Source organism: Anarhichas minor, unplaced genomic scaffold, assembly GCF_050575085.1.
Source record: "Anarhichas minor isolate MPS153535 unplaced genomic scaffold, ASM5057508v1 ptg000030l, whole genome shotgun sequence".
In the NCBI taxonomy this organism is placed as follows: domain Eukaryota; kingdom Metazoa; phylum Chordata; class Actinopteri; order Perciformes; family Anarhichadidae; genus Anarhichas; species Anarhichas minor.
Window position 1 is genome coordinate 1465209 of NW_027466476.1, and position 19971 is coordinate 1485179.

Here is a 19971-nt window from a genome sequence, read left to right on the forward strand (position 1 = left end):
GCCAGGGCAGTTTTCCACTGTGCTTTAAAATGATGCGCTGCTTTCCATGGAATCGCCGTATGCAAAGGAGCCTGGACGCTGCAGTCAAAGAGATCTAACGCGGCAAGCCGTCGACAAACATTGCAGGCCTGCCCCGTGTGACCCGGCTCACGGTGGAGGAAATAAACCTGCAACAGGTAGGTGTTCCAGCTGGGCTGGCCAACTTTCAAACCGCAGAGCCACACTAACGCTCCCCTGAGGAGACACAATAGTACACACAGTAAATCCCCACACTGACCTTTGGAGATTCTCTCATTTGTTTGCATTCATACACACGACAGTCGACGCAGCTCTTTCCATGGTTCTTCCACTACATTGATCAATCTGTGCTACTTCATGGGCTGGACAAAATAACAGGAACAGACAAAATAACTCAATAAGATGCAATAACCCTGCTAGAAATACGGCCTTTTATACGCTTATAATAATCGTTATGTTTTAAACTGTGTCATTCATGAGGCCATAGGTCATGGCATTGTTCTGCATTACATTATACTGTTATTTAGTCCAAACCAAGTATATGTAATACATTGTTTAATTATGCAGTGGTATACAAATATGGACTGAATTCACATGTTGATACATTCACTCTCCAGAGATGTGGTTTTTGTTAAAGTCAATTCAGAAGGTATCTCACTATTTAACATTTTAATATTCCTTCTTTAACTATGCGAAGAGCTCAAACGCAAAACAAATCGATATATATTAATTGATGGTGCCTTTGACCTGGACTTATGTGCAAAAATTGAAGCAGAGAGGTCTGAGTGAGGCAGTATGAGGCAGATGATTAAGTCAACATAGAAAATGTATCTTTGGACGGACACAATAGTGTTAAAGTTTGAATTAAGTCCACCAGGATCATTGTTGTCTATTTTGTTGATTCAAGGCACAAGACGGTGAACAAGGCACCCTGAGAGGAGCCTGTGCTGCCCCCTGGTATGACTGCTACTCAGAAAACACACACAGACATACACATGGATGGAGGACTCGCCTGTGGTAATGAGACGCACAAGATCTGCTCTGTTTGTGTAAGCCCCCTAAACACAGAGCATGATTCAGACTAATTCTCCCACACACTCTGTTTACACTTCTGGTTCATTGAGGTACTATTAATTTCTCAGGTCTGAATATTCTGGCACTGACGTTTCATTCAATATTTTCTGTGAATTTTTGCAAAGGCCTGTGTGTTTTATATTGTTCCAGCTTCAGCAGAAAACTAAGTAAATCCTCACTGCACTATTAAAAAGAAGTGTAACTGTAAGTAATGACTGAATGACCCCAAAGGCTTTCAGTTATTCTTAGCTTATTGTGTAACCAACCAAATCACAAAGGGAATGTTTTAAAAATACCATAAAGTAACCACTTTGTTTTTTTGTTTTTTCACAAGTTGCCATATTGGTGAAAAGCGAGCCATGACGCGTTGTCCACTGACATCTCTATGAACGTCTGTGGCTTCCGATCACTTTTCCACTTCTACTTCACCCGGAACTCACATGTCCAAATACAGACATGAAGGGGCGGGGCCGGACACTGCCTTTTTTGGAGTTTCCACTTAGGCGGTCACTTGGGCTCCAAGTCAAAGCAAGTCTGGATTTACAATGCGCCTGCAATATTTACAAGCGATTAACTCCGTCAATTACCGTCTTTGTGAGCGTTGCTGCATGAAAAAGCGGTTTGAACCAGTGTTCAGCAATGCAGGACGGCACTAAGCGTTTGCACGTTCACCAGGAGCAAAATGAAAGCAGAGTCGGGCTTCTTCTGTCTTGAGTTTATTTGGACGAAAAGTAATCGAAAAGAAAAATCGAATCAACAATTCAAGAAATAAACATAGTCCAGTATTTCGTCAGTATTGGTAGAATATGAATAAACGGCACTCAGGCCTAACTCATGACATAAAGTAGTGTGTTTTACGAGTGGCAGCCCCTACAGCCACAACACACTCTTTCTCTCTCACTCACACACAGCTGCGTAAAAAGCTCCCAGTGTGCCTGATGGTCCACAATGGACATCATAATGCCTGATAATAATAATAAAGATAACACGCTGTTGAATCACTGTAATGTTTTCCACGAGGACAGGAACAGAGGAGAACCGGCTCATCCTGAAGAAGGACGCAGCTGGAGGTGCCATGTAGTAAACTTTGTATCTATCTATCTATCGGAGCCTTGTGCCTCCACTGTAGTTTCCACCGACTGACGCGCGGAGAGCCTGGGCGCTTGGCGCTCTGTCCATATATGGTCACCTACGTCACGCAAATGTTCCATCCCCCTATTTAATACAAGCAGACTGGAGTCCCCTATCCAGCTCCAATAGAGCGAGTAGAGCTGCTCTTGTGCAACCAACACCACCACCTCCTCCATTGATTCACAGACTTCAAATTCCCCCACAAGCAGCCCATCAGCTTCCACAGTGATCAGATTAATAACAACAGTAGCCTGTGATCACACAGGAGGAGATCACCGGCGCTGCTCGTCCTCCGCGGGATACTTGGATAAGCTACAGCAACAGGATCCATCCCTGCTCCTCTCTCCTCTTTTTTTTTTTTGGTCACTCCTGGTCCACACCTGTGTTTTCCACTTTGAGAACACACGCTGTTTTTTGTGTAACTACTTGGATACCTGCACGTTGTCCTTTTTATAAATGTCGGACTGAATATAACTGCTATGACAGGGAAACTAGCGGAGAAGCTCCCTCTTACGATGAGCAGTTTAATAAACACGATCCCTGACAGTCTCTACCCAGAAGAGGACATCCCGGCATCTATGAATATCTTCACCAGTACGGAATCTATTAACCACTATTCACAGATGAATACAGGTAAGATTTTCATCTACTTTAGTTTTTTTTTGTATGTGTGTTTCGATTAAAGTGGTGCAAACTGCGTTGTGCGCGAAAGGCAACAGTTGTCTTGGCTCGGAGCACCTGTTTGCGCTCTGGCTGTAGCGCACAAAGGCACACTGTCGTAGCCTACAGAATACTTTTTTTCGGGGTCAGGTGTAGGCTAACACTGGCCACTATGAATTACATACACCTTCAAAATGACTGACTTTCAGGTCGGCCATGTGATTTATTGTATTTGTTTATTTATTCCTTGTCCGTAGCCGACATGTCAGGATTTCAAACGCAACGTGAAAAAGGCAACTGTACTCGTATAAAAAACTTTTTTTAAACCATCGGCTAAGACATTATATATATATATACAAATCTACCGTATTTTGTAGTGACTTCATATTCCCCAGAGCTGAGGTGTGTTTGAGGAAATGTCTTGTGAACGGCTGAGGGAAGAAATGCTGTTTTACGCGAAGTCCACTTAAAACGCAATCGGCTCCTGATTGAAACTGAAATCTGTAGGTTATGAGAAAATGTGTCCAATTAATGTGGTCAAACTACAAATGCCAGTGATTTAGTAATATAACATAAACCCGCAAAGATGGGTCAACTTCTTTAGACAATGACTGTCATTCACAACTCTATACACATATCACGGATTGGATATTAGTAGGCGTGCGTGGCTGCTTTTCTCTATATGACACATGCTGAGACGAACCATTTTATACTCAGTAAATTGCGAGGCTGGAGATATTGATCGATTTATTGCTTGGTCCAGATTAACGTATATTTCTGATTAATTCAGACGCCTACATAAAGATGACTTGTTGGTTCTGCTCAGTGTTGGCAATAAATCAACCACTAATTGCACAGACTCACCTTCTGAGGTGATGGGTCAATGCTGCACGAAAATATACTACATCTTTACCTGGCGTCCATATGACCGCAATTTACTTTTTCCTTGTCAAACTTTGTTCATTAATCAGGTTTTTATGTTCAAGTTTTTTTTCACAAACTAAAACTATATCTCAGTTTGAATTTTACCCGAAATATGTTCCCCTTATTTACCCAAGAAGTGCGCGTTATTTTATTATCCCAACGCCAGGTCTTATAAATAGTATACTTAATTGAGTAAATACGTGAATTAAATACAAGCAACATATATGTGACAAAAGACATTTCTCTATAAACGCAGCAACAAAATGCATTTTATGTGACCTGTGAGACAAGATATTTAAACAAATGAAATGAAGCTGAATAGAAAAAAGGTGTTGCAGTACAGGTGTGCGTTGCTGTTTTAATTATGTCTGATCTTGATGAAATTCAAATTATAAACTCTAAAAATGTTATATTTGTAATTTTTGCATGTATGCTAATTTTGGGCAAATAACAATAATACATTTTAGAGTACCATGCTGTAATTTTACAGGTGGAGCAGGTGTGTCCTTTGCTCTTCAACACTGACCTATACAAAAAGAGTGATGACTTTATGTGATGCCCCTCATTCAGTTTAATGTCCCACTGATCAATTTACCTGCAGGAAACTGTAGATTTAGAGTAAAATGCATTAATATCAACTCAGGCTTGCTTTCTAAATGTCATTCTTTGCCAATAAAAAACGTGCCACAAGTGTCATTGTTCCTATACCTTGTGTGTCACAATGCTATTGTGCAATATACATAATTTAGCTTTTGTTGTTTCATTATGATTTGCCCTTAGCCAAATTCCAGCATGCTGTAATTACTGTAATATTTAAGTACCTCTGGTATGATTTCCTGCAAATGAAAAGAGAGGTCTATTTTAACTTCTGTTTAAGAAAGAATTCTGTTCAAATGTCTCACATTAAGCCCTCGGAGCGCGATCAGCACACAAATGTATCCCCATTAAGCACATCTGCATGTGATGTTTTTTTATGGCATCTTTTAAATGTGTGTGAGTGTGAAGTGCACGGGTCTGTACAATTAAAATATCAAGGAAATTTGTGAAAATGTTGTTAAGCTCACTAATGCAGAGATTGGATTGGAAACACTTAAGATTTTTACCCCCGTTATGTGCAGATGTTCTATGCTGCAAATGTGTTTTGAATCCTTGAGCGTGATAGATGTGGCGTCTGCCTTATAATCCTCCCTGCTGTAAAGAAATCAGATCTAGCCATTCAGTTTGGCTGTCCTCCTGAGGGACACAATGACTGGATCAAAGGGGGTGTTTAGGTCTTGATTTATGAGAGCTTGTGGGATCTGAGAGAGAGAGAGACACCACTGTCTCACATGCAGCAGTCACTCACTTAACTTGCAGGTCTGACAGCGCTCACATTTCTTCATGAACTGTAGTGGACTTATTTTTGTTTTTTATCTTTTTTTGGCACACCATTACAAAGATATGCAGAAAAGCTGAATTATCGGACAAACCGAGGACTGCCACTTCAAGTTCATATAGCTTGACAAAGTGAATTTTCCAGACTTTGTTTTCCACAACTTGTGCCACATTATGACTTTTGCAGGCTTTTCTTCCCAACTGATTGCATTTCATATTTGTGTTTGTGCAACCATGTGGATGATTTGTTCATGATATCTGTTTTTTATTTGCGTTTATCCAGATAATATCATGGATCTGGGCATGGGAAGCGAGAAAACATCCGCTGAGATTCAGTATGGATCCAGCTTCCAGTCCAACCGCAGCGGGCAGACTGTCACTTATCTGGGGAAGTTTGCCTTTGACACTCCTCCGTCAGGTGGCATTGGTGGCTCTGGCTGGTGCTCTGACAACAACATCATCAGTCTTGTCAGCGCGGGGATCCTGGGCGTTTCTCCATCACCCGGCACGGTAACAACGCAGACATCCTCCTCTGCAGCCGGCATGGGACAGACGTCAGATATGGAGCAGGTTTATGGTCCGCCACTGCCTGCCTACTCCACCTGCAGTGACCTGTACCAGGACCAGGTCTCCTTCCACCACAGCCCTGCCACCAGCACGGCTCTAGCCTACCCTGGCAATGACTATCACTCCACATCCAAAGCCTCCATGGATGGCAGCCTTTTCTCCATGATCCCCGACTACAACCTTTTCCACCATCAGGGGGAGGTTGGAGTGATGGAGCACAAGCCCTTCCAGACCATGGACCCCATTAGAGTCAACCCTCCACCCATCACACCCCTGGAGACCATCAGGGCTTTCAAAGACAAACAGCAGATGCACCCAGGTTTCATCGGCGGGCAGCAGCACCCTCCTCAGCACCACCCACCGCCACAGACTCTCACCCTCAAACCCATCCGGCCACGGAAGTACCCCAACCGTCCCAGCAAAACCCCCGTCCACGAACGGCCGCACGCCTGTCCGGCGGAGAACTGTGACAGACGCTTCTCACGCTCAGACGAGCTCACGCGTCACCTTCGCATCCACACAGGTCACAAACCCTTCCAGTGCAGGATATGCATGCGCTCCTTTAGTCGGAGTGACCACCTGACCACACACATCCGCACACACACAGGCGAGAAACCCTTCTCCTGTGAGTTCTGTGGACGCAAGTTTGCCAGAAGCGACGAGCGAAAGAGACACTCAAAGGTTCACCTGAAACAGAAGGACAAGAAGCCAGCTGACAAGAGCAGCGGGGCGGCTGGGAGCCACAGCTCGCCACCCAGCTCCTGTGGGGGGCCAACAGTGGGAACGTCATGACCGTCACTACGTGCGCTTGGACTGGACCCTCTCCATGCCTCATAAAGAGACTAAGGAAGAAGGGATCACGTCCACTATGAGATAAATAGGTGACTCTTTTCCTCTCTTTTACATCCCCTGCTCTTTTCAGTTGCCTTTAGTTTAAGTAAGAGGGGGAAGGCTGCTACGCCCTTCTCTTTCAAGTAACTCAGAGCCTCAGCTACTGTAACACAGTGCCAGCACAAAGAAGGGCACCTTGGCATATTCTGTCCACAAGGTCATCCTATAGGTTTTCGGGGTGGATACACTTTTGTAAATTTTACTGAGAATTTCTAAATTGGAAGGAAGCCAGAATCCATCATAGGAGTCAAAAAAAGACACAATTACAATGGAGTTTAGTTAAAGGGTAAGTCATCTGGGATGTATGCATTAATTTTATTAGGCTGTTTAAAGTGCAATTGGTTATATTTGTGTACTGTCATGGATACCTTATTAGTGGCACTTGGATGTCTTTTTGTTGTTTTTGTTGAGGTGTCGTGTTTTTTTATTTTCTATTTGAATGTTGTTTTCTCAAAAGAATGTGCCAAATGTGTTGTGGTGATACAGCCAACCTTGTTCTTATTATTGTGCCTGACATTTGCCAAACATAGCAGTGATATCAGCTTAGCACACATGTTGAGTTAAAGGAAAGATCAGATTCAAGCAGCGTATCTCAGATCTAGATTCATTTGGTCTAGAAAATGGTTGAAAGGGTTACACAAAGCAAACCGATGTCTTGTCCTGTTACCTGTACTTATAAAACAAACATGCCTGCAGCAATCAATGCCTTTGCCAATACTTATTTATTTAATAGTCACTGAGAGACACTGTGTATTTTTGTTGCCTTTTTATATGGTGGCTTTACGTGATGTTACCAGATATAATTTCTGATTCTTTTTTTTTTAAAAGCTCACCAATACTGTTCATTTTTCATTTTTCTTGAGTTCTGCAATTATATGCAATATATTCGTGACATATGCCACCAACCCGTAAATAAAATTAACTAAGAGCACAGTTACACATACTGAACTACTTACAGTAAATACATGACACTCGGTTGCAAACCAGCAGTATATGAAAGCAAAGATGAAAGACGGATCCACAGTGTAAAAGGACTAAACTATTTGGTTTAAATTACCAAACGATGAACGGCATATGGTAAGGGGAAAATTTAAATGTCCAAATCCATGTTTACATCTTTTCTAATACAGAGTGACTGAGACTGAGTTGTAAACTAAGGACTTGTTGTTTTTGTACATTATACAAACATGTATGCAGGTAGCTACAGTAGAAGTTACACTTTTGTACTCAAATGTCAAATGCACCATAATTCAGTATTAAATTGTGCATATATGTGCATGCCTTCATGCACACTATGTAAATACAAATGTCTGCATAAACAAGAACTTTCAATTGACTGGATGCTTGTGCGGAATGTGTCTTAAAGCTTTTAGTAATGTAGTTATAATACAGAATATTTTGTTGTCCTAGGTCATTGCAAACATTTTTGGAGCACTGTAATGGTGCCCAATATGGTGTATTATCTTCCATAAAAGAAAAAAGAATAATAGCATTTGCACCATTTGTACATTTTAAAGTGGTAACTGGTTTAAGGAAGCACTAATGTGTTCTCTGAATAAACAGCAAGATTTCTTACATTTTGTTTATCTCCATTATAGTCGCAATCAGTTACTTCAATTAACACATCTTCCCCGTTGCAGAGAAAACACCGGTTGTCGGATAGACAGGAGACTAAATGATTGGACGCTTTCTTCTACAAAACCCTTACAGAGCTAAGCCAATATGTTTTCACATTCCTTAATGGCCTTTGTCTTGATAGAAGGAAATTACTCTTATTTCATTCAATGAAATATTTTGTGCAGGCTCATCTCCCCATTAGCTTCAATGGGAACTTAAAAGTGTCACAACAAAGATCACATTTGATTAATCCTATATTCCCATTTTCTTTCTAAATATATTTGTTTTAACAAATCTCTGTGAAGCAGGAAGGGTTTTTATCACTAAGACTGCACAATGGCCCCATTTTGAGGTGTAACAACCTTGTTTAAGTGTGAAGATAGTTTCTGATTTTATCACTCAAATACAAGATAGATTTCATCTTCTACTTTGACCGACGGTTTTTCTGGTAATTGGCTGTGCTCTCTGAATATTAAGGAGTGTGTGCTGTGTGCGAGGCAGAGAATTTATACAAACACATTGTACATATTGTGTCAGTAGACACGGCAATCAGACTTAAAGAGAATATCGTCTGACAAAAGCAAAGGCCAAAAGAAAGGTTCAGGAAAGCAGTGCCACAGAGAACACAGTGCACACAGAAACAAGCTTCCAAGGCCACGCTTTGCCTTTCCTCTAACAACCAGTTTTCACTGCTGAGCTTCCTGGCAAGTGTCCACTTATTTTCCAATTAATTTGGCCTCAGAGATTCTTTTCTCAACTCGTCCATGTGGTTAAATGAACAGACCTCTTTGCACTGTTTCAGATAGTTAAAAAATCCACACACCCTGTAACATCAAACTGTAAATCAATAGTTTTGTGTCATTAAAAAAAAAATGGTTTATTGCATGGATGGTCCATCAACAAATAAAACTTTTCTGAGCTTATCCCACTAAAAGGCATGTGACTACACAACTGAACAAACTGAAAATGTAACTTCTTACACATTACATTACACAGCATTCCTCAAGCCCGATCCCAGATGATTAGCTCGATAATAACCAATATTCAAACATGATATTTCAGTTTCCCAGGTTAAATATTGCTATGAGTAATGGCAAACATCATGTAGCAGACAGCCTCATTGAGTCAGCACAAAATAATATATATAGTATATGACGTGGTAGGAAATACAAAATGTTTATGTAGAATAATTTGATGTTAGACACAGTCCATTATAGACTCTGACTTATTTTTAATGTATTTGACCAAAAGTGATGCTCTTGATTTGACACGTTGCTGGTTAGAATGGACGGTTTTAATTATAATATATAGAATGTGGCCTCCTCTGAGAGAAAACTGTGTTTATGTTTGCTTCCTGTTGAGGGACGGTGCAGAGTGAGGCGGAGAATACGCCAAACTATTTCCATGTCTAAATGAAGCCATGTAATTAGAACTCAATATTTCATCAGTCATATCCTCTCACTGTGCTGGTCACTTTTGTTTTGTGACACTTTTGTAATGGACAGATACATTTTGTAAAATGTATATGATCCCCTGCATCCCACTCCTTCAATATAGTTTGGTGGTTGAACAACAATACAGGCTGCACCATGTTCTGCTGAACAATAATCCTTCTGTGTAATGTGTGAATGCTATAGATATATGTCAATGACTTTTTATACAAACTCGGAAACAATCCCCCTCTTATAAATGCTTCTCCAAGAATAATTTATTTAATGTTTTTTTTGTTTTTTTTTATGTTTTATTGTCCAAAAGTGGGCAGCTGAACGCTCTGAAATTGGAATTTGCCTCATCCTCGTTCTCTGCTCCACATTGGATCTGAGCCAACATCAGCAGCCATCTTTGTGCCAAACTGGGTTGCAGGGTTGGATGATCAAAAACAATATGAGATGAGAACTCCACAGGAGAAACGAATCATAAATGTGACCTCAGTCGGCTTGCAGTTGAAGGCAGCCCTGTGCTGATGTTTGTGTTAAACTGTTTGATTTAGTCTCTGTGACGTTGGCCTTGGGCAGGGCAATAGGCTTGGGCTCTTTTGTGACAATACATTTTTTTTTAAACCCTCATGTTTGAAGAGATTTCAATAATGTGTAGATATTATAGGCTACTCATGTCATCTTATGGACTACAGGGTGGCTTCAGGGATTTTGTAGTCTTCAACGGTGACACTATGGTGTTCAGATGGAGTCGATACTCACTGTTTTCTGTTGTGTTGTGTTTTCTTTTCATTACAGTATATCCTCATGTTTGCATGTGCACGGAAATGCTACCCTCAGATGCTGTGGGTGGTGCTCATTTCTTTATTATGCATGAAAATAAGTCACATTGGGTGAAATGGGATAAACCCAACAACAATTCAAGATAGACAATTGAAAACACACACTGGGATAACTGTTCTGTTTTTTTTTTTTGTTTTTTTTAAAGAAAACAAGGGGTCTTGTTTAAAATGTTGTGGATGTCTTTAGCCTATTTCATGTTTTTATTACCTTATAATAAGGTAATTTTATGATGAGCTGAATATTGAAATGAATTTTACTATATCCTTGTGATGGGGAGATGTGCTCCCCTGTTTACTTGGCACTTCAGTTTGTTGTAATGCAATTGTTTTGTTATTTCTATGTAAGTACTTGAATAAAGACAAATATCACTTGCCTTCAGTTTACTTGGATCTGTACGTGCACACGAGCACACGCACGCCGACGCGAATTCCCAAAACACACACACACACACACGAATATTTTAAACACATTTTACAATAGCACGGGAACAATAGACGTCTGTTATTATTATATGAACACATCATAACGTTTGTTGTATTTTTATTTCGCTTTCTGACAAAAACCTCCTTAGAGGAAACACAAGCGGCTAATCTCCGGACTTCCTGTTTAAAGACTGTTGACTGGTAGAAGGGGATGAGGTCCTTGGAAGATAATAAAACCGGAATAGAAGTTCAGTCACAATGAGCTGGTACGTATTACCTACATAATTAATTTGGCGTGTTGTATTGAAAGTATAACCTAAGAGGACATAGTCTATTAATGAACAAGGACAGTTGGTTTGTCAACGGGCTCCGGCTATTTCCTGGTAGCGCTAACGTTATACATCATTATCGTTACAGTTGAACAGGAGTTAGCTTGTTAAACTCACTGAATATAACCTCACCGAGAGACAGTGAGACGGGTCATGGACAGATATCAGTGTCTTGTTAAACAGTTGCTAGCAAAGTGGGAACGTAAGTTGTTGCAAAGAGTTAACGTAACGTTGTTCAGCTAACTTGTACAGTACGTTAAGGCTCGTTTGTTTGCTAAAACATTAGTTAAGTTAACTTACACAAGTAGAGTAGACTAACACTCCTATCTAGAGGTTTAGCTAGCTGCTTGTTTATTTAGCATTACTTGTAAACTAAATGTAGCTAGCTAGCATCGATTGTTAGGTCGACAGGGTCAACACTGAAGCCATTTAAAGGGATCTGGTCAGTGTTGACAGTCTGCTACAAGCTAACGTTAGCATGTGTGACCTGATGACAAACAGTCAACAGAGTTTTGTTGTTTGTTTTTGTACTTTTGTGTAGACAGAATACAGTCTTAAGTTTCGGCTACTAATCTACAAGTCTGAAGTTATCTACTGGAAGCAGTTTATTGTCTTATGTGATTGTGAGATTAATATATTTTGGTTTTGGGACTGTGTGTGCCAAAGTAATCAATTTTGAGAAAAATGGCAGATTCATCAATAATGAAGAAGAAAGTGATTACAATTTCATTTTTTATAGTATTATATAAACAAATGTATACTTTTAGACGGAATTGCGTCCCTTTTTGAAAATGTGGATGTTTTTAGTCCTTGTAGTGCTTTGTAGTTTTGTATGGAGCCACAGACGACTGTGAAGGGAGGTGGTGTGAACAGTTGGTTTTATGACGTAGTCTGAATGGATCTTCTGCACAGATAATAGCTGAATCTGAAAGTCTTGTCATCAGAGCTCTTCCGTCCAGCTGGTGACGTCCACCAGAAAGTAAACAACAGCAAACAAGGCTGTGCTTTCATCATATGTTATGTGCATTTCTGATTCTTGACTCAAATATGTTTAAGTATGAGATAATCTTTTTCAATAATATCTCTATATGATACACCATTTTTAATTGGCCTTACAGGCCCTCATCAGCACTAGTTCCTGACCCAACCCAAGTTCTCTCCGGAGACGAGGATAAAATCTCCCCAAACGAGTACAAGTTCACTCCAGGGTGTCTTAGAGTTTATTTATCACGTGCTCCATGTTCTTTGTAGAAATAGCTATAGTCTGAATCTGTAGGGTTACTCTGTTCACGTTTTGTTCACAGGAAAGTATAGGAGGGTCAACCATATACAGTATAAATTGTATAACAGTATATATTTATTTTATTTTGTTTAAATTGATCAGATGTGTTTCTCAACATTGACAAACATTTTGTCAGTTTTTATAAGTCTGACCGTTTTGGTTGTTTGACATTAACCTGAGACAAAAACAAAGATAACACATTTGACCATCGTCTTTACATTTTAGGCTTTTAGACTATGAAAGCATTGAAGCTGGACTGTTTCTCTTCTACAGTTTCTAGGAAGTTTGCAACCCAATAACATCCATAATGGTTGAATTCTCTCTTGTTCTTTTGAAAACATGTTTTGAATTTTATTGCATTCCTCACTATTCAGCTAAATCTATAATTGATTTTTATGGGAATATAAGTATGGGAAGCTTTGTCGTACAAGTCCTCGGTTGTGTGTTGCCGTTTACGAGTTTAAAAAGAGGTCTGAATAGTTACAGAGCTTGTTCTTCACTATTCATGACGTGCAGTTCAAGATGAAATGCGGAGAACCGAACGCGTATTAGGCCACCAACCAACTCTTTCAGTACTGTTATGTGTATGTACACTAACTCCCTTCATAATATGTTACATATTCTTAGTGCCATTTTCAGGGAAGACGGTAATCAAGGAAGCAGAATGTCGTCACACATTTCAGTCGGACAGTGGCGAGCGACACTTCCACCAGCACGCACCGCCAAACACAAGGTCAAGAGCGGGGTGTTGGACCAGTGAAAAGAGTCCTTTATGGGCTCTGCTGACTGATGCATTCCAGTAGGGCCTGCAAACTTGCCTCTATGACGTGAGAGGTTTGACTTTGGGGTCATCGTCGGAACAATTCCACTTCCCAACATCTTCAACTAGCCCTCTGTGCTCCGTGGAATACCCAAGCTTGAATGATGCATTGCCCCTCTAATGGCGTACACACTTGCAGTTCGAGTGAAAAGCCATTGGTTCTTCCAGTCGATGCATAATGCGTCCCGGATAGAGAAGACTGTCGCGTCTTTGTTCTTGCCTACGTGCTTGCTTGATGGCAGTGATGTGTAGCCTATTACAGCAAAGATCAGATAGCTCCTTCAATGCAAGTTGACCATCTCGCTGATGATGACGGCAAGTGTGCAACGGAGCACTTTTTTTTTTTTACTGCGTCTTGGCCTGAAAATGGACAATGACCAAATATGACCAATGCTCCACAATCCTAGTTCCTAAAACTATCCCATTTATGTGTCCCTTAAGTTAAGTTATTATGAGTTTTATCGATTTTGTACTGTATATGTAGAAATACTAATTAATACTTTAGAATTTTTTATATTAAAAAAAAAATCAAATTGTAAGTATTTAACACTAAATATCAAAGCAATATTCAGCTGCCCACGCCTGCCGTCACTAGGCTTAGCTTTCTTTCAGAATAGTTTGGACTTCAGCTGGTGTAACACATACGTTTTCTGTCTTCAGCTGTCTTGCGGTCAGGCCTCTGCCATGTCAGACGCTAAAGTTCTGGGTTCACAGGACCGAACTTACCAGCGTTTCTAGATGTGACAGGCCCTACAGAACGATTGCTGTGTGAAGAAACATTAGAAATTATTCTCACAGTGACTGCCATCCTCCCTCATTTTCTCCCTCTGGTCGCCCGCTACATGTTCCCTCTCCCTCCCGAAGCACACTTCACTCTGTGTGTTTGCCAGTTCTCATGAGCAGTTGAAGAGAGTGACCACTTTCCTTTGGCTCTTTGTAGAAGTGGATACACTCTGAATCTGTAACATTAAGGACTCTCCAGTTTTTCTTTCACCCCAAATATAGCTAATCTATCCTTTTTGGTACGTTAAAGGGAAAATCCATCCTCATACAGTTACACTTGGACTCTTGATGTCATCGAGAAATTAATCCCGTCATGGTCCGCGCTGCCAAAACATGGCAAAAGAGAACATTGAAAGCTAACATTTAAATTTATGTTTCATTGAGCATTGATGGCTGGTTTAAACACTGTAATGTTTATACTTAACTCTTCCATTGGGATTTTTTTTTTTGTTGCTGTTGATGTCATGATTTTGTCCCAGACACACCCACCAAATGCAAGCAAACATCGGAAGCTGTTGCCAAACGTTGTGCAACGTCTGTAGAAAACCGACTGTGCAACCTGAAAAAAAATAAACGAATGCAAAATTGCGAAATCTCTTTGAATACAAGCACATTGGCTGTGTCCTCTTCTTACGTATGAGTCGTGTGATGTTCCCTGAAGTTTCAGTTATAAATAGTTTGTTTTCAAAACGGACACTGCAAGTTCACGTATTGGTTAATTAAGCTTTTATTTATTCAGGAAGTGTCATTGAGGTCAACTTCTCTTTTACAAAATAGACCTGAGACAAATTATACATACGTCATAATAAGACAATTCAGTCACACAAAGCAATCATCACACACAGACGCACTAATTAATACAATCACAAATATTATTAGTAAGATGCCTTTCATTTCCCTCAGAGGAATACGTGTTTGGCAGTTTGTTACAGTAGCGAGATGCATACAGTACCGATTAGTATAAAACTTATTGACTTATACGTGAGTCACTTGTGTAACTGTGTGCAGTTGTAGTTTGTGGTATCACACACCATGAGGGACCAACAAAGGCATGCTGCATTAGCAACAGTTGTGACCAAAAGTAGGTGCTTACAACACTGGATATGAGGTTCATGGAATATGTACATATCACAATAAACTAGTGTTTGGTACGTGTCTGACCAGGCTGAATTTATTCTAAAGTGCTGTTTGTTTTTTCAGAGTCAATTTGAAAATGGATCTCGCAAGAGAGCAGTAGTCTGTGTGAGGCTGGTTCTCCTCACTGTAGCTGTGACAGAGCACTGATCTCCACATTACATGTAGTTAGTTAAATTCATTATGCTGCTGTTTGTATTTTGGAAAATCAAACGGTTTCAAAGACGCTTACTTGCGTACATTCTTAACGTGACGTTAATAGTGTAGTGATCAGGTAATCGAAAGGTGAGTCACCTAAAGATGGTGGTGAGTAATTGATGTGGTTATTTTCCGTGTCGGCTCACCCGAATGATGACACAGTGGGTGAAACTTCTCTCCCGAGCCAAAAGCAACAAAATGTTTTCAGGCATTAGTAATCGGTAAAGATTGGAATAGATGCAGGATTTGTTGAAACCCCGATAAGGTCAGGACAGTTACAAACTGAAGCACAGCAGCAGCACGGAGCCAGCTAATCAAAAGACATCTCGATACCTCTGCCACTCGTGAAACCTGTTCTTCTTTACTCGATTAATCCTTGTGTTATTTGACCATGTTGAGTTTTGTGATTGAGCTGTCATCAAAGGGATCTTCCCCACACATCAGTAGCATTCCCTGGTTGCACAACGAGGCCCGACATCACACCCTCTCTTTTCCATCTCATTAGTCTACACACCTTTCTTTTGACGCAGCTGCTGCCTCACCCTGCCTGTCAGCGGCGCCTGTCCATCATATAGCTTAGATTTCAGGCTATTAGTGCCACATCAAGGACAACCTACAGCCCAGCACATTGGCAAGGCACTTTTTTCAGCAGTCTGATGCTCGGCAACAACTTATTATGGCAACGGCAGGGGTTTGAAACGTGGATAAAAGATTGTGTTTTAACTAAGGAGGAACAGGTTTCTTTGTCTGTTACCAAAACTATTGTCAGGATGTCGGTGTGTTTTGTCTTTCAAAAGTGAAGAAAAGTTTGTGTTTCACTCTCAAAATCAGGTGCAACCGCTGCAGTTACACTAAACCCCCGAGACATGGATTCATTTGTAGCGATGGTCTCAAAAGCCACTGTCCTGGCTGCACTCTGTGAGTCCCAATACATCGGGCTTCCTCGGCGTGTGCATCTGGGTTTGATTGCCAGCCGGGGTCATGCAGTAAAGAGGGACAAACCACTTCTGTTTACTGATATCCGCCTGCAATGGGAGCCAGATGTGTTCGTTGATGACATGTGGGTAATATACATGGCTTTTGAGAAGCAGGAGTTAACAGCTTCAGATTGTTGGTGTCGGGGATCTGATGGATGCGCCCGTTCACCTTCTGACCCGTGCCAGCCTCCTGTCAGCCGTCATGCAACGGATGACAACCTTAAGCATTCAGTAATTCCACCTTTTTTAGAGAGTTGTTTTCCAGTTGCTTATGTCTGTCACCTGTCATTTGCTTTTGTGTTATTTCAGGATTCCCTTCAAGATTGGGCAACCAAAGAAGCAGATTGTCTCTAAAACCGTAAGTCAGAACAAAAGTTGACTCAATTCACTCAATCAAAAATGTTTAGTGCATGCAATTCAACCAAGTCTATTTAGATTAATAAATATAAACTTCCTTTTCAGGCATTATTTCTAAAACAACAACAACAAACAAGCCATGTTTTTGTGACGGTTTGGCTGTAGTTGTTTCACAAATGGTGTATACAACATGAATAGTAGTTTATAGAATGTCATCAGAGCGCCGCACCCGAAACAGTGATTACTGACCCATGCAAAGGGAGCAGAGGTGGTTACCTTGAAGTGACAGTCAGTGGGTGATCTCTGGACATAACCACTTCCACTGTAATGGGCCTGTGGCCCGGCAGTCCCTGTCAGACTGGGTTTCCAGCTTCCTGTTCCATCCCAGGCAAACACCCAGGGAGTGGGTTAGAGGCGGCCCAGTCAGACGACCCGCTGGTGACAAAGTGACAGCTGCCCTCCTCGTTGTTTGAGCCACTGTGTTTACATCCAGGAGCCCACAGAACCACCAGACAGGAAGCTGCCTCTGTAACCTGCTCGGCATGTTTTAGAGACATGGTTGGACAAACTGTCTCGGCCCTTGTTGACCCTGGGAACTGCACTCAGTATGTTTCCTCCACTTCAACCCCCTGGAACCCCCTTCTTGTACATGGCCTAGGAACTATTGAGCCATGGTTGAGTGCTAACGCAAGCCTTGAGACTCCAACAACTCATGTACATTATCTAGACTAAGAACAACGGTTTGAGATGTGTTACATCTCAAACCGTGTTGTCACTTCTTAATTGGTTATCAGTCTAATTTACCTAAACTTCTTTATCCTTGTTGTATGATGTACATATACAAGTACCGTGTGCTCATGCCATGGGATAATCCAATTGACACACATTTTAAATCATTGACTCTTTACTTGAATTGTGTTCTTCTTTAGGTTGAAAGAGACTTCGAGCGAGAATATGACAAGCTCCAAAAGTAAGTCTGCATTTTGAACTGAAGTCTATATTAAGGTAGATGATTCAAAGATGTGTGTGATTATAGGATTATAATGAACTCAAACCCTACTTTGTGTGTTGTGTGCTAGAGGTCCAGTGCGTGCAAGTGGGTAAAATCATCATCTTTTAGTGCTTTCAGTTTGCTGAAAGGTCGTTTCTCCTGCACTATATCTGTGAACACGTTTAGTTTTTCTGGAAGTAAAGTTCTAAAACCAAGTTATCGTTCAGAGGTCTCCTTGTGCCAACATGAAAAATGATTATTTTTAGTAAGCATGTTAACACAAGTTTAAAAAAATCAGTTATTTACAAATAAAATGAAACAAAAGTAATAACTTAACATGTGAAAAGGTGTTATTATTCATCATAAAGTATGTGTTCATTATCGTTCATTCCCTAGTCAGAGAAATATGAAGTAAGAAATACGTACCAGACACACTGTAAAACAAATCTTTGCAGAAAGGCTTGCACGCTGTATCCAGAATTAGATAGTTGTTGCGTTATTACACAATTATTTTTATAATTTGACATGTAAGTATTTTGGCTTTACATGTTTACAAAGCACTCAGTTTGTCACACACAGTTTGCCAATCCCTGCTGCGTTTGGGCACTTCTTTCTTTTCTCAACATTGAACTGTGAAGGGACCCACATTTGAGCTACAATAGTGTCTGAAAGATTAGATGTTTCCCTCAACCACTGATGCATTTAGATTAAAGCTAGAGTTAAGGTTATAATCTCATGAAATTACCTGTAAATGCACCATCAGTGTTCAGAAATAGGCTCAAAAGTCCAAGTGTTTGATTAATTTATGGATGTTCGAAAGGCATTTGACAAGTGACTAAAAAGCCTAAACTAAAAGTGTAACCTCTAAATATATTACTCGATCAGCCTAATTTGAATTGAGTGACGTGATGTCAGTGTTTCTATGAAACACTGGAGAGAGGGGTTCAGAGAACTTAAGCACCCAAGACCTGAGAGCTCAGCACATCGGGGCCTTCCCTTACATAGAAACTCCCCGAGGGCCCTGCAGAATGAGTGGGAGCACCTCTCTTGTTTTGTCGAGTAGGAGGGCCCATTATCAGGAAGGTGTGGTGCCAATAGACCTTATAGATGAGTCAGAGCAGCAGGCCTGTACAGACTTTATGGTTCTCCACCCTAGAGATCCATATCAACACACTGCGGTGCATCTGTGGCCTAAATATACTTGGTAGACTAAACCACGGTTCCTGCTTTTGAATTCCTTCTGGCTGACAAAAGATTTTGGTGTAATTTGACTTGGGATCTTGTTTGATTAATGATATTGAATCTAAAATAAGTCTACTTGTGCACAGCAGCGTGCTTCTCTGAGCTTGACTTTAGCCTCACCGCTACAGGGTTTCTGAGGCCAATTCTGATATTAATATCTGAGAGTTATAGAAGTCTGATAACAATATGTCAGGTATTTTTAGTTTTTTTTACTCAAAGGTACATTATACATAAACACATTTGATGGGAAAACCCTTCAATTTCTTATAAATAATTTGAACCCAATGTTAAGTGAGCCAGACACATGATATACTTATATCATGTGTATATATTATACAGACACACTGATATAATATATCTGCGATTAGCGAATATCCTCTGATCTATCGGATATTGAATTGGCTCAACTGCATCGCCTGACCTGGGGTCTCACTTTATACCGCTGCGTATGCACAAACGTGGGGGCCTGAAAACGGCGTACGCCACTTCCCACCTAAAAGTTGTGATCTATAACAACAAACTAGACGGGAGAATGTATGCACCTGCACGGAAACGCAAGCATGCGCACATTATGAAATTAGCGGTGGTGAGAGAGAGAGAGAGAGAGATTAAATATGACATTTAATTTCACTTCATATCAAACGTTACTTATACATCCGCTTTATCATAAATATTCAAACCAGCAACGTTATTTGTGCTTTTTGCTAGAGAGACGTAACAATCTCATCGGCACCTTTCATTTGTAAAAGATATAAACAAACTCAAATCAAGTCCCTCTCAATATTTCATCAGCGCTGTCTGCAACCGGAGCACATTTGCGTACAGGTGCGCACATTCTCCCGTCTAGTTGTGTCTAGATGATTGTGGCCGCACAGGGCCCGGCGTTGGGGTGCCGGAGCGA

The 19971-nt window shown here is 40.7% G+C and overlaps 2 protein-coding genes across 4 annotated transcripts in view; both read left to right on the forward strand.

Annotated features, from left to right (window-relative positions):
* On the forward strand, positions 1-14779 carry egr3 (early growth response 3). 3 transcript variants are annotated; one of them, XM_076104565.1, is made up of 5 exons: positions 1-176; positions 926-1067; positions 1427-2856; positions 5465-11223; positions 13196-14779. In XM_076104565.1, exons 3-4 carry the CDS (start codon positions 2703-2705, stop codon positions 6538-6540), a joined length of 1230 nt encoding a protein of 409 aa, XP_075960680.1. In that variant the 5' UTR covers positions 1-176; positions 926-1067; positions 1427-2702; the 3' UTR covers positions 6541-11223; positions 13196-14779. The 3 variants fall into 3 exon arrangements, with proteins under 3 accessions (XP_075960680.1, XP_075960678.1, XP_075960681.1); XM_076104563.1 differs by having other exon boundaries at positions 926-1035; XM_076104566.1 differs by having other exon boundaries at positions 926-975.
* Positions 11140-19971, forward strand: part of bin3 (bridging integrator 3) — a 26595-nt gene continuing 17763 nt past the window's right edge. The window contains exons 1-3 of the mRNA XM_076104567.1: positions 11140-11223; positions 16790-16838; positions 17767-17807. Coding sequence (XP_075960682.1) covers positions 11216-11223; positions 16790-16838; positions 17767-17807 — 98 coding nt within the window. The 5' untranslated portion in view covers positions 11140-11215. The remainder of the gene's footprint in view (positions 11224-16789; positions 16839-17766; positions 17808-19971) is intronic.

Excerpts from the sequence above, each read along its gene's own strand:
- egr3 (XM_076104565.1), top strand. The coding sequence starts at position 2,703 with ATGACAGGGAAACTAGCGGAGAAGCTCCCTCTTACGATGAGCAGTTTA. Across the intron at positions 2,857-5,464 it reads CTATTCACAGATGAATACAG|ATAATATCATGGATCTGGGC; the intron begins GTAAGATTTTCA and ends GCGTTTATCCAG.